General features: G+C 44.9%; 1 protein-coding gene across 1 annotated transcript in view; it reads right to left on the bottom strand.

The window, feature by feature from the left end:
- Window positions 1-244: 244 nt before the first annotated feature.
- dync1h1.L (dynein cytoplasmic 1 heavy chain 1 L homeolog) overlaps window positions 245-14,300 on the bottom strand; it is an 85,486-nt gene continuing 71,430 nt past the window's right edge. Inside the window, exons 70-78 of the mRNA XM_018230562.2 lie at window positions 12,776-12,946; window positions 11,645-11,862; window positions 11,448-11,551; window positions 4,699-4,910; window positions 4,415-4,568; window positions 3,593-3,735; window positions 2,530-2,698; window positions 1,511-1,638; window positions 245-652 (exon numbers count right to left, since the gene is read on the bottom strand). Of these exons, the coding sequence (XP_018086051.1) occupies window positions 524-652; window positions 1,511-1,638; window positions 2,530-2,698; window positions 3,593-3,735; window positions 4,415-4,568; window positions 4,699-4,910; window positions 11,448-11,551; window positions 11,645-11,862; window positions 12,776-12,946 (1,428 nt within the window). The 3' untranslated portion in view covers window positions 245-523. The remainder of the gene's footprint in view (window positions 653-1,510; window positions 1,639-2,529; window positions 2,699-3,592; window positions 3,736-4,414; window positions 4,569-4,698; window positions 4,911-11,447; window positions 11,552-11,644; window positions 11,863-12,775; window positions 12,947-14,300) is intronic.

Below are 14,300 nucleotides of genomic sequence, written 5' to 3'. Positions count from 1 at the left end.
AACTCAAAGAGCTTCAGCGACAGCCACTAAATACTACTGATAGATGACACACTCTCCTTTAGTTCTCTAGCCAAGTCCAAATATGTTGCAGGCAATATGTTCCTATGTTGTCTGGCATGCAAAGGGTTAACCATGGGGCACACTAATGGCTGTTCTGCAGAACTGACACCATAATGATAATGATAGACGTTTCGATGAGAACAAATATATATTTCCCGCTTAACATTAAAAAGAAATGGCACAATTAATGCTTTAAATATTTATTAGAGTAAAACATGCGCGATTAGACAAAACATTTCCTTCTTAATATAAACCTACCAATTTCCTTCTTTCACTTGGCTAGAACCATCTTTTACTACAATTGCTATAAAAACATCTCTCTTATCCACTTTCCAAAGGCCCTCGAATAATATTTCCCACTTCTTTAGCTTCCAGGCAAGTTGCACAACTCAATACTCTACACTAAGCACTAGCTACTAACAGAGAGCAACGCAAATGGGCCACACAAAGCTCTTCTTCGTGTTTACTCCGTGCTCAGGATAGCCACGCCCCGTTCATAGAAGCTGTGCGGATCTTCCTTGGTGGCGATTTCAAAATCAACGGTGAAAATCAAGTCGGCGCGGGTGAAATTCAGATAAACTGGCAGAGTCACCTGGAAGAGAGAAAATAGTAGTAACTTGATGGCACTTGCTGTCGTGTTGTGGATTCTTTATGGTTATTTTATTCCCTTGTGTTGTCCTTTATTATAATCCCGGTAATTAAAGTGTACATTTGGTGGCATCATACAGAATTCTATTGTCACGTGTAGGACCTGCACTCTCTCTTTAAATAAGAGTCGTCTGTTCATTTTAGGGAATTTTGCGGGCATAAAAAGTGAAATCTCATAATGGAGGGAAAAAACAAAAATGTGTAGGGGCTCAAAAAACTATCCTATATGTGAGGCTGGTTATATGGGGTGAGATTAAAGGTTCACCTTTACAGTAACTTTTAGTATGTTATAGAATGGTGAAATTCAAAGCAATCTTTTCAATTGGTCTATTAATTATTTTTTATAGTGTTTGAATGATTTCTCCAAATAACTCAAAAACCACAAATAATGAAAAATTAAAACCAATTGCAAATTGTCTCAGAATATCAGTCTATACATCATACTAAAAGTAATCGCAAAGGTGAGCAACCCCTATAGTTTAACTTTTTTATGACAGACCAGGTAGTACCCAAAAGGAAAATGATCTATAAATCAGTTGTGAGCTCTATCGTCCACAAATAACTCCTTTCTGTTTATAATCGTGTGGCTGTCACTCATTTAAATATAATAGTCACTTCTCTTAGTATAAAGCCCTGATACAACCCGCCTTGCTTAGAACCTCATGTAGACTATTTGCTATTGGCGATCATTTTTGTTCTGCAGCTCGTGCCTATTGTAGTCATTACAATACTTTTCATGCTGTTAAATGAACTTTTTTGGACCCATAAAATCTAGTGATTGGATTTTTTTGTTCGTACTGACCACATTCGCCTTTTTCTCAGCATGAGTCTGCTTGCTCCAGCGCAGCTGTGTAATGTGCAACGCCGTAGAGATGGAATTCGAGAGGCTCAGTTTGTTGTTAGTACAGGTTGCTCCTTGAAGTTTCAGGCCTGTGTACAAAAGTTTAGCAGGAGACATGGCTGAGAAAATTTGACAGACACCAGTAAACCTGAAAATGAACTCTTTTACCAGCACTGCTGGAAAGCAAAAAAATTCATTACTTAGAACAAGTGTCTGAGCTGCTGAGCTACAAGGTGAAGTTGCGGATGTGGATCATTATGTGCTCGTTTCATAGTTTTTGCTTTCTAGTAATGCAACGTTTCTACATCTGCAGGAAGACTCTGCTGCGTTCATTTATCATATTGTTTTCTGTAAATTATTTCTTGCATGATGAATACTATAAAGTCTGGACTGGGAGTCAAAACAGGCCCTGGTATTCCAAGTACACAATTGCCCAAATAGTCCTCTAAATAGTGACTGTCTATGGCACCTTGCAGTAGCCCATCTGGCATTTGCCAGAACCCACAGATTGCCAGTCCGGGTCTGAATACTATAAAAAAAAAAATGGGACGGTCTGCGATGAAAAAGGGGCGGAGCCATGCAGCATGCTGCAAAAGGGGTGGGGCAACAAAGCGCAATGTCCAGAAGACTGAAAAAAAGAGGTAAGTTATGAGCGAATTGGGCGCGGGCCAAGAGCTTTTTTTTTTAAGGGTATTAGAAATTACCGCCAACTACATTGCTGGTAAATCTGTAATACCGGCCCCAGCCTTGGCAGGTGTTTTACCGGCTGGGTGGCAACCCTAGTTACAAATGAAGCGTGTTGACCTGGTGTTAGAAAAGTTACTTACTGGGGTTTGCTAACAAATTAACACCCTCAGAGAACTTGGATTTACCTGTCTTTATGGCCTTCTGGTTGGTTTTACACAAAACCCACTGCAATTTTAAATGAATCACTTTAAAGCTGAACATTTCAGTTATGGCTTCTTATTGACTTTACATACCAGTCACTCCAAAGCTATAAGCATCCAGTACAGCGTTGTGGGCAGTTGTAACACTAACTTCCAGACTCAGCTCTTCAAGAGACCAGCTGTTTGCCTGTGCTACATACTGCCTCGTTGCGGTGATATAAGCTTCAGGCACAAACAAACCGCCAAGCCACACGTGAATGTTCTGTCGGGAGAAAAGGTTGAAATTTCAAGACCATTTTGAGGAATTCAAAAAATACAAATGTTGAATATCATTTCTAGGAACAATTAGGTAATTTGCCTTTCTGTGTTCATCTCCATTGCAGTATTCTAAAGGTTTTAAAAGCAAAATCTCATTTATAAAAAATTATATTTTAGAATATGCAATGGTATGAGGACACAGCTAATCTCAGAAAATGCATCATTTTATATAGTTAACTCTAGAGCAATACAACTTAGTAACAATATGCCCATGCTAAAATCTCCGACGTTGCTCAAAGGAACAGAACCATTACAGACGAATCCTCACTGTAAATTTGACACATATACTTTTATAATACACAAAAGCCATGAATATCTTGTAAATGATATCCTTATAAACGGTGACTAGTGATGTCATCAGTTATAAACGGTGAGTAGTGATGTCATTTTTGTCATGACTCACTAAAACGTGTGTATTATAATAAATAAAGTACCTACAGTTGCAAAATATGAGGATATTATAAGTTACCTCGGAGTTCCATGTATAAAAGCCTTCGGCCTCATGTTTTTTTATGGTCATGGAACTCCTTGGTGACTTATAATATCCTTATTTTTTTACAATAAGGGGTACTTTATTCACTATATATATTACAGTACAAGCAGTGATCTACTCCCAGGAATAGGGGTACATGATCCTGTGCTGATTAGACACTTCCTAGCAGACGCTATGTAGCCTCCCTGGGAGGGGCATTAACAATACCTTCTATCAGCAACACATTTGGTACCAAGGAATGTGAAAGTGGTGATGTTGCTTCATGCAGCCCCTGATAGCAACAGCTGAACCTGAACACTGGAATAATACAGGCAGATGTTTAGCAGTAAAGCCAGTATCGCTTGCCTTCAGTTCCTTTGCGCCGCTGTTAGCCGCAGCTTGTGAAATATTCTGCAGTTGCTTAATTCGGTCACTGAAATCTGCTACCCATTGGATGACCGTTATTCCAGCAGGAACAGTAAAACGGGACCAGCTGCGAGGCAGTATTCCTATTGTGAAACAATAAAAACCAATGTTATTGCTTTATTTCTCAGAGAGATCATTTTGGATTAGAGCTGTAGGTCCTGCCACAAAAAGGCATTGCATTTATGAATTGTTCATTTGTTGGGACCCATTTAAACCCCAGTGTGTAGATACAAGCAAGTGTTTACAAATAAGAAACTGCTGTTTTAATTACAAAGTATTGCAACTAGTGGAAACATAACCAGTATTCACCTTTCAGTTTATTTATTTTTTAACAGTTTGTTTTTTAAATTGTCTTTTTTTTTTATTTATTAAACTATTGCCTTGCTCTTCTGACACTTTCAAATTGGGAAGGGGGGGGGGCCTGAACCTAGCAGCCAAAAAAAATATTGTTCTGTGAGTATTTTTACTTATTATATTTCTATTCAGTTCCTCTCCTATTCCAGTCTTCCATTCAAATGCTGCTAGGTTAAGTTGGACCCTAGCAACCAGATAGCTGCTAAAATTACAAAATAAAGACCAACTGCAAATTGTCTCAGAATATAAATTGTATCAATCCTACAAAAAGTCAAAAGGTGACCTACCCCTTTAACAAGGAAATAGGATAAATATCAGTTCAAAGTTTATTGAAGAAATGGGTCTGAAATCAGACATAATAAATCAGACATAAAGAAAGGCAACAAAAACAAAATATATAAAGTATACCTTTTACAAGCTCATTGATTAGTGTACGTAAATCATTAGTTTGCTTCTTCTTTCCCTCACACACTTGAACAACATCAGTGAGGTCCTGACGCACATCGTGGAGCAACTTTGCCCCCATCTTTACTTCTCTTTCGAAAAATCTAAACAGGGGATCCTAAAATGCAAGGTAAGAAAACTCAAATTAATTGGGTATAAAGACGCTCATATTGCTCTGGCTAAAGGAAAATAACTGTGCATGATATATATCTCTCTATATATATATATTTATTCTATCTATTTCTAACCTTTATATTTTCCACTGTACGTTTCAGATGGCCGAGTGTTTGTGGGATCACATGAAGCCAGTTGCGAGCAGTTGTGTGTAAAGTTCTCATCCAGGCTGGCCGACCGTCCGATGTGGAGTCTGTTCTTTGTTTCTTCTCAGTTTCTGCATAAGCCAAGTCATCCTCATCCTCCAGCATTTGCATTTTCAGCATTTTACCGATCATGTCAATGCCTGAACCACAGGGTAGAAAAACAAATTTCGGGGGAGCGTAAAGTAAAGAAAAAAAAAGGGGGAGCAAAAACAAAGGACGGATCGGTGCATTTTAATTCCACTTTAGGGTTAGCGCAAATAAAAGTTTTTTATAAAAACCTGATGTGAACTGTTAAAAAAAATGCAAAATTCATGAAGACATTCTCCGTTAAAAATGAAACTCTGCAACCACACACACCATAAACTCATTTACGGTAAAAAAAAGGAGATTTTGTGTACTCACCGTTAAATCTTTTTCTCTTCAGTCACTTGGGGGACACAGGGACAATGGGGTATAGCTAGTACCATTAGGAGGCAGGACACAACTACAAAAAAGACAACTGGCTCCTCCCCCACTGGCTATACCCCCAGCAGGCTGGAAAAGAGCCCAGTTTGTACCAAAGTCAACAGGATATGACACAACAAAAATAAAACTTTCAAAAAAGCCAATAACAGTTAACAGGAAAAAAGGTAACATGTCTGACGGAAGTGAAAGCCTCAATCCAGGGAGGGAAGCCCTGTGTCCCCCAAGTGACTGAAGAGAAAAAGATTTAACGGTGAGTACACAAAATCTCCTTTTCTCAAAGTCAGCTTGGGGGACACAGGGACAATGGGGACGTACCAAAGCTGTCCCCTAACAACCGGGTGGGAAAAAGAGGCTTATGTGGTATCAGCCACCGCGGCCTGAAGCACTTTTCTGCCAAAGCGAGTGTCAGATGCCGCAAAGGTGTCAAAATGATAAAATTTTGCAAACGAATGGACAGAGGTCCAGGTTGCTGCCTTGCAGAGCTGTTCAGCTGATGCCTGGTTTCTGAAAGCCCAGGACGTACTCACACCCCTGGTTGAATGGGCAGTGACCCTGGACGGAGGTGTTCGACCCCGGGCTTTGTAGGCACCCTGGATAGCTTGTTTGAGCCAGCGAGAAATGGATTGCTTGGTAGCCGATGCACCTCGACGGGGGCCTGAGGGAAGCACCAGCAGGGAATCGGACTTGCGGAAGTCTTGAACTCTGAAGAGGTAAAACTTGAGGGCCCGCACAGGGTCCAGAGTGTGCAGCGCCCTTTCTTTCTGATTTGCCGGAGAAGGGCAGAATGAGGGAACCACAATCTCTTGGTTGATGTGAAAATCGGAGACCACCTTAGGCAGGAAGGATGGAATGGTACGAAGGACCGCTCTGTCTTGATGGAAGACAAGGTAGGGCGATTTGTAGGAAAGAGCGCTGAGCTCAGAAACCCGTCTTGCTGTAGCAATAGCCAGGAGGAAAGCAGTCTTCCAGGTCAGGAACTGAATGGGCACCGACCCAAGGGGTTCAAAGGGAGGAAGCTGAAGAGCCCGGAGTACCAACGGGAGATCCCAGGTAGGTGCAGGAGCCCTGACAGGTGGAGTTACATGAGCCACGCCTTGCATGAAGGTCCTTACGTCAGGAAGCAGGGCAAGTCTTTTCTGGAAAAGTACTGACAGAGCCGAGATTTGAGATTTGAGGGACCCTAAGGACAGTCCGAGGGAAAGGCCTTCCTGCAGAAACTCCAGTAGAGTCGGTAGAGAAAAAACTCGGAAATTAACCTTGTGAGAGGAACACCACTGCCGGTAGGTGGACCAAACCCGGTGATAGGCCCTGGCTGAAACTGGCTTCCGTGCCGCACACATAGTGCGTGCCACCGCCCTGGAAAACCCTTTCTGAATCAGAATGTAGGTCTCAAGAGCCATGCCGTCAAGTTGAGGTAGGTCGGGTTTGGATGCAGGATTGGGCCCTGAGTGAGAAGGTCCGGGAGAATTGGCAGTGGCCACGGTTCTGCGACGGAGAGGTTGAGAAGGTCTGTGAACCATGCCCGTCGAGGCCACCTCGGTGCTATGAGGATGAGGGTGGACCTTTCTCTTTGAAGCTTTCTGATCGTTCTGGGAATGAGAGGAGTGGGTGGGAAGGCGTACGCCAGGCGAAAAGGCCAGTTGGCCGTCAGAGCGTCCACGTTCAGGGCTAGTGGGTCCCTGTAACGAGCAAGGAAGTCTGGCACCTTTCTGTTGTGCCTGGTCGCCATGAGGTCCACCTCTGGAGTGCCCCATCTGGAAGTTATTTCCTGAAATACTTCGTCCTTCAGCGACCACTCGCCGGGGTCCAGGGACTGCCTGCTTAGAAAGTCGGCTTCCCAGTTCAGCAGTCCCGGTATGAAGATGGCGGACAGCTGAACGCTGTGCTCCTCGGCCCACTGGAATATGATTTTTATCTCGCTGAGAGCCGCCCTGCTCCTTGTGCCGCCCTGGTGGTTGATGTAGGCCACCGCCGTGGAGTTGTCCGACTGTATCTTCACCGCCTGTCCCGTCAGGTCCCGCTGCCAGTGGATGAGGCCGAGGCGAATTGCCCGGATCTCGAGTAGATTGATCTGCAACCTCTTTTCTGTGAGGTTCCACTGCCCCTGGGCTGACCTGCCTTCGAGCACTGCTCCCCAGCCGAAGAGGCTTGCGTCTGTTGTGAGGATGCGCCAATTGGGGTCCCCGAGGCGTTTTCCCCTTGAGAGATGAGTGGTGTTGAGCCACCACCGAAGGGACGTCAGCGTTTGAGGAGAGAGGAGTATCTCTTGAAGTAAAGACTTCCGTCTCCAGGTGCTGAGAATGTTCCACTGGAGTTCCCGGAGATGGAACTGGGCGAAGGGAACCGCTTCTATGGTGGAAACCATGACACCGAGCACCTTCATGCAGAATCTTACGGGATGTCTCGGTTTCTGCAGCAGAGATCGAACTAGGGCTTGGAGATGAACGATCTTCTCCTGCGGGAGGGAAATCCTCTGGGTCAGAGTATTGAAGTCCATGCCTAGGAAGTTCATGGAGTGACTGGGAATCAGAGAGGATTTGTGGAGGTTGAGGACCCAACCTAGGTCCCGTAGCTTCTCCATGGAGACCTGAAGTGACCGCTGAGCCTCCTGAAGCGAAGGCGCTTTGATCAACAGGTCGTCTAGATACGGGGTGATGGAGACCCCCTCGTTGCGGATCAGAGCAGTGGCAGCCGCCATGATCTTCGTGAAGACCCGGGGAGCGGAAGTGAGGCCGAATGGTAGACTTGTGAATTGGTAGTGGAAACTTTGGAAGGCAAAGCGCAAGTATCTCTGATGAGGAGGGAAAATGGGAACATGAAGATAAGCGTCCTTGATGTCGAGGGACATGAGGAATTGCCCTGGGGACATCGCTGCAATGACCGATCGGAGGGATTCCATCTTGAATTTCCTCGGACGAATGAGCTTGTTCAGTTCCTTTAAGTCTAGGATCGGCCGGACGGAGCCGTCCTTTTTGGGGACTATGAACAGGTTTGAGTAGTAGCCCGTGAAGTGTTCGTCGGGAGGGACAGGAGTAATCACTCCTGCGAGGAGAAGGTTGGAAACGGCCCTCTGAAAAGCTGTACGCTTGCCTGAGTCTCGAGGAAGTCGTGACATGAAGAATCGGTGAGGTGGGAGAGATGAGAACTCGAGGTGGTAGCCTTGAGTAACCACCTCGTGAATCCAGGTGTCCTGAACAAGAGATACCCACGTGTCTGCAAAGTGGGACAATCTCCCTCCTATGCAAAGAGGCCCGGGCAGGATGGCGTCATGCTGAAGTGGTCTTGTCGGCGAGTTTGGAGGAGTGCTTTCGGTTCTGCCAGGGAGTACGTGGTTTGTTGCCGAAACGCCCTTTGTTCGAAAAGGATTGCCTTGGGGGAGAGGATCTCGTGCTCTTGGACTGAGAGCCACGAAAAAACTTGTTCTTCCGAAAGGAGGGGCGTGCCTTGGGTTGGGGGAGAAGGGTGCTTTTACCCCCGGTAGCTTGACTGATGATTTTATCAAGGTCAGGACCAAAGAGGAGCTTCCCCTTGAACGGAATGGAAGTCAGGGACTTCTTGGAGGAGAGGTCTGCTGACCAAAGTTTCATCCATAAGGATCTGCGGGCTGCCACCGAGAGAGCGGAGGCTCTGCTGATAGCTTGAGCAGCGTCAAGTGAGGCTTCACACAGGTAGTCATTGGCTTCTTTGATTTGAGATGCCAGCTGAGAAAGTTCGTGACGCGGCGCTCCGTCCGCAATAGCGGTGATGAGAGTGTCAGACCATGACTGAATGGCTCGGCTAACCCACGCCGAAGCCAGGACAGGTCTCAACGAGGACCCGGAAGCTGCGAATGAAGAGCGAAGCAAACTCTCTAACTTTTTGTCCATAGAGTCCTTGAAGGAGGACGCGTCAGGGACTGGTAAGGCCGTGTTCTTAGAGAGGCGAGATACTGGGGCGTCCACGGATGGAGGAGAAGCCCATTTTTCAGTAAGCTCAGGTGGAAAAGGATACAACCTTAAGAAACGACGGTTTGTTTGAAAACGTCGCTCTGGTTTGTCCCACTCTTGTTGGATAATTTGATCAAGCTGGCTGTGGGAAGGAAACATAGGTGAAGTCTTGTTGCGTCGCTTAAAGAGAGACTTGGAAGACTCCGCACGGGCCTCCGGCTCCTGAAGGTGGAGAGTTTCCAGTACCGAAGCAATGAGGGAGTCCACAGTGTCAGAGGAAATTCTAGAGTCATCTTCTGAATCCGAAAAAAGCTCCCCGTCAGAATGGTCTTGTTCGTCCCCAGAGTCAGGAGGCGAAAAGACCCTAGGAGGAGAATCGCTGTCGACTTCGGATGGGGAGGGGGCCCTGCGCTTGGAGGGTCTAGGCTTATGGCTGTCGAGACGAGAGAGCAGTTTGTCGAGGGACTGCGCTAGTTTAGGAATGCCCGTGGCTAGTTGGGCTGCCCACTCAGGTGCTGCCTGTGTTCTGTGTGGGGAAGCTTCGGGGCTAGATACTGAGGGATCCCCCTGGGCAGCCTGATTCACCAGAGGTGGAGAAGGTGGTGAGGGTTCAGAAACCTGTGGAGCACACTGGTTGCATAAGGGTGATTTGTGTCCTGAGGGCAAAGGTTGGCATTTGGCACAGGACAGAAAAGTGACCAGGGCTGGGGTTGCCCCCCTAGAAAAGAGGCTAGCACTGGGTCCCTCAGACATAGTGAAAAGAAGGGATTTGCAAGTGGCACCAACCCCAGGGAATGCTTGGGGAATAAACCAATAAGCCTGACACTTAGCTGTAGTAGCAGGAAGACCAGTTGTCAGTCCTGCAGCAGTGCCCTGTGTCTCCGTCGCCAGAGATTAGCAAGTCTGGGAGCAGCGTGGGTATTCCCCTGTATTGCGATCCAAAATGGCGGCCGCTAGATAGAAGGCGCGCTTAGGATCGCGCGAGAACAGAAAACGCGGGCCTCTACTTCCGCAAAAGGAAAAAAGGCGCCGCTCCTAAAGAAAATGGCGCCCGTCTGCAATGTGCGCATGCGTAGCGCATCGGAGCGGCTAGTGAGAAGGCTCCCTGCGACTGCTGCGGAGCCGCATGTAATGTAGACCCGCTCGGTGCTGACAGGAGGCCTGAATGTTCCGCAGCTAGAGCGCCCATTAGGTAGGGGGTCTGCTGCTTAGGGGGAAAACTGAGCCAGGGAAGGAAACCCCCTTCTCACCTCTCTAATGAGGTTGTGAGGGGCCCAGGCAAAATCCCAGTCTGCCCTCCATGGATAGGGGAGGGAGAAGGGAAGGTGGAAAGAGAGCCCACTGGGACTTACCTGTCCTGGTGACCGCTCTTCCACTACTGTCTGCCGGCCAGCCTGGTCTCCTCCTGTAAAGGAAGGAGAGGAATGTTGGCTGGGTGGTCTGTGTGAAACACCTGGGACCCCGGAGACAGATCCCACGTTGGAAGGTGCCAATGAGGTACTTTACACAGTGTAAAGGTTCAAGCAACCCTCTGGTGTCAGCAGGACTGACTAAAATAATAAAATAAAAAAATTCTTCTGTCCTAACCTCCTGAGGACACAACTAAAACTGGGCTCTTTTCCAGCCTGCTGGGGGTATAGCCAGTGGGGGAGGAGCCAGTTGTCTTTTTTGTAGTTGTGTCCTGCCTCCTAATGGTACTAGCTATACCCCATTGTCCCTGTGTCCCCCAAGCTGACTTTGAGAAACAGGCATTTATGATGGAGTCAGAAATGCAATGAAAGTACAAGATTGTTGAAGGACAAGACTAGACCAAGAATGACAGAAGGGGTTTAGTGGACAATGCATAGTTAAAATGAAGCGTACAAACCGCCACAATTGTAATCATGCATTTGTCCAGCCGATGAAGAGAAAGATGCAAGTGTTAAAGTCTGTAAGAGGAAAGGGACAACGCTCTGAAGTTAGTTTGGAATAAGGACACAAACACTGCAGAATAGTGAAAACTGAAATGTAAGCGGATTTTTTAGTAACAAATTTAGTGAAAAATGTAAGGTTGCTTGTGCTTTATGCATTTTTATATAATGGTAAATGTGTTTATATGCAACTCTATTACATAAGCAGGTCAGTGTGCGTACAATCAGCAGTGGCCTTTACTGCACACACAACAGGTTTTCCTAAGAGGACTCACGAAATGATTCATATTACAAATTCCTTTTATGCCAATAGCTATTTACTAGCCAGGTGTTCTCATCTCTCATGTCTGAAACGATACAACAAGCATTATTTTACCCTGTGTTGTGAGAAGAACTTTTTCGGCATTGTTAGGCAGTCCAAGCCAGGAGGGTGTCTGGGTATCTGGGAGAGCCTCCACCCACTGAACAAATTCATCACGCCTTGGAAAAAAAAAAAAAAAGTTATTGTAAACAGTGAAGAGAATATCTAATATATGTCGGGTTCAGATCACATCTTGCGGAGATTGGAGTTACCTGATGCCATCTGGCATTTGGATATCCTTGTGACCATCCACCTTACAAGCCAATTTAAACTCGCTGTCAAAACTTGCAGTTGTAAAGATCCGTTCAAGGAATGTGTTTAGTAGCCTTTGGTCAAATTCATTATCAATCCGCCCTCCATAAATAGACTGTGCCATCAAAGTTTTTAAGGCTGACCATGGGATTTTATCTGGTGAAATGTTCTGACGGCCCTACAGAAATGGATACAAACAGCCCATTTATTTTAAAATCAGTTCCTTTGTAAAAAAAAACATCAACATAAGGGATCATTTGAAAAGTCATGCATACAATGATCAGTTTTAAAGGGATTCTGTCGGGATTTTTATGGGGTCGTTTTTATTTCTAAATTACACGGTGTACACTGCAAATAATTCACTCTACCATATAAAATTTCATTCCTGAACCAGCAAGTGTATTTTTAGTTGTAATATTGGTGTGTAGGCAGCCATCTCAGGTCATTTTGCCTGGTCATGTGCTTTCAGAAAGAGCCAGCACTTGGATGGAACTGTTTTTTGGCAGGCTGCTGTTTTTCCTCCTACTCAATGTAACTGAATGTGTCACAGTGGGACCTGGATTTTACTATTGATTGCTGTTCTTATATCTACCAGGGAGGTGTTATATCATGTTAGGGAGCTGCTATCAGGTTACCTTCCCATTTTTCTGCTGATGGGCTGCTGGGGGGGGGGGAAGGGAGGGGGTGATATCTCTCCAATTTGCAGTACAGCAGTTAAGAGTGACTGAAGTTTATCAGATCACAAGTCACATGACTGGAGGTACCTGGGAAACTGACAATACATCTAGCCCCATGTCAGAATCCAAAATTAAATATAAAACAATGTTTGCTCTTTTGAGAAACAGATTTCAGTGCAGAAATCTGCTGGAGCAGCACTATTAACTGATGCGTTTTGAAAAAGAAAACACGCTTTCCCATGACAGTATCCCTTTAAATTTTTATGGTACACTAGGTGCTTTAATCTGCCTGAAAAGCCCACAAAACTGTGCCCAGCAGGCTCTAATTAACTTGAGTGACTAACGACAGGATGATTTTGAGTGAGAAGCCATAAGCCCAGATGACTCCTGTATTGTCCAGATGTGACTTCTTACCTTTGCAGTGTCATCAAGCCAAGTGTCCACAGTGTCACAAGCTGATCTGAGATCAGATTCACCGAATTCATACTTCTTAGACCAGCCCAAAGGAGCATAACGCAGCCGTTCTTGGATAATAGCATGGAACCAGGCCACAAGGAAATATAACCGAGCACGTTCATTGGGAGACTACAGGACAACAAAAAAACAAGTTACCTAAGAATGTACAGGTGTGTAAATCATCCAGCAGCAGCACTGAAGACGCCTTTCCATATAAAACGTATGTTGGCGAAGAGTGAAGTATAGAGACAATTCTTAACTTGTGTTTCTGCACCACTTGAACTGTTTAATTGCCGCAAACGCATTAACTGTGGTAATTGGTATACTAGGAGGTTGTGGAACTCGAACCTTCACGACTAACTTCTACACCACTAAAACAGCACAGACAACTAGTAATACACTAAGTCTGCTCTCCTGGATTTAATTAATCTGCAGCAAATTTATACATTTGTGGAAATTGGTATACTAGGAGTTTGTGGAACTTAATCTCACACGATTAACATCAACGTTTTATACTATTATTCTACAAAATGACTAAAACAGCAAAGATTACTGGCAATACACTCCAAGTCTGCTTTTTTTTGGTTTAGACTTTTTTGGGCTACAGACGTGGCGGTTCCACCTTTGAAGGAAAACCTTTTTTGAAAAAGATTTTGTTGAAATGAATTGCGGTCAGAAGTGTGCATGAATTTATAAGGTCACAGATTGATTATTTTTACACATTTATTTATGCTGTATTTGTTCACTGTTTTAATTGTTTATGAATTAGTAGACTGGCCAGTCACTGATTATTTGATTATATTGAATTAAAGAATATACATTTTAATTCCACAATCTGTGTTTTAAGTGTTTGATTCCGTCTTTGGAATTTTTTTTGTTGGTTTGAGCCCCCAACACGTGGAATTAAAATGTGAAGTTATAATACTGAGAAGTGGTACGATTGATTCATTTATTGTGGTGTGTAAATTCAGCAATAGGGTTGGCTCCCTATATTTACCTTTATAAAGGAGTCTTATGAACTGAAAACACTATCAGCAGCAGACACATAAAAATAAGATGTAATAAAATCATTATTGGTGATGTGCGGGTCAGGACTTCCCCGACCCGCACCCGACCCTAACCCTCCCTTCCCCCATGCCCACATCCGCACATCCGGGTTCGTCTTTTATAGACCAGAGCCAACGCACCCTGCATCACAAAAGGGGCAGGGTGAGCAGGCACAACGTCTATAAAAGACGAACCCGGAAGCTGGCATTTTGCCACCCGCAAAGAAGCGTGCAAGGTCGGCCTGAACCCGCCGGACTCGCGGGTAAACCCGCACATCACTATTCACTATGTCTCTTTGAAGATTTGCAGCTCCAAGATTTTGTCACGCTCCCGACCAAGGTTACTTGTGCATATCAAACCTTGATATCATTTATACACAATGCAATCATCTTTTCACCCTTTTATGAAGAAATACTAAAGCCCTTAAAAACTTTAA

Source organism: Xenopus laevis, chromosome 8L (assembly GCF_017654675.1).
Source record: "Xenopus laevis strain J_2021 chromosome 8L, Xenopus_laevis_v10.1, whole genome shotgun sequence".
Classification (NCBI taxonomy): Eukaryota; Metazoa; Chordata; class Amphibia; order Anura; family Pipidae; genus Xenopus; species Xenopus laevis.
The sequence above is the reverse complement of the archived record's forward strand: the minus strand, read 5'-3'. Positions and strand labels throughout refer to the sequence as shown.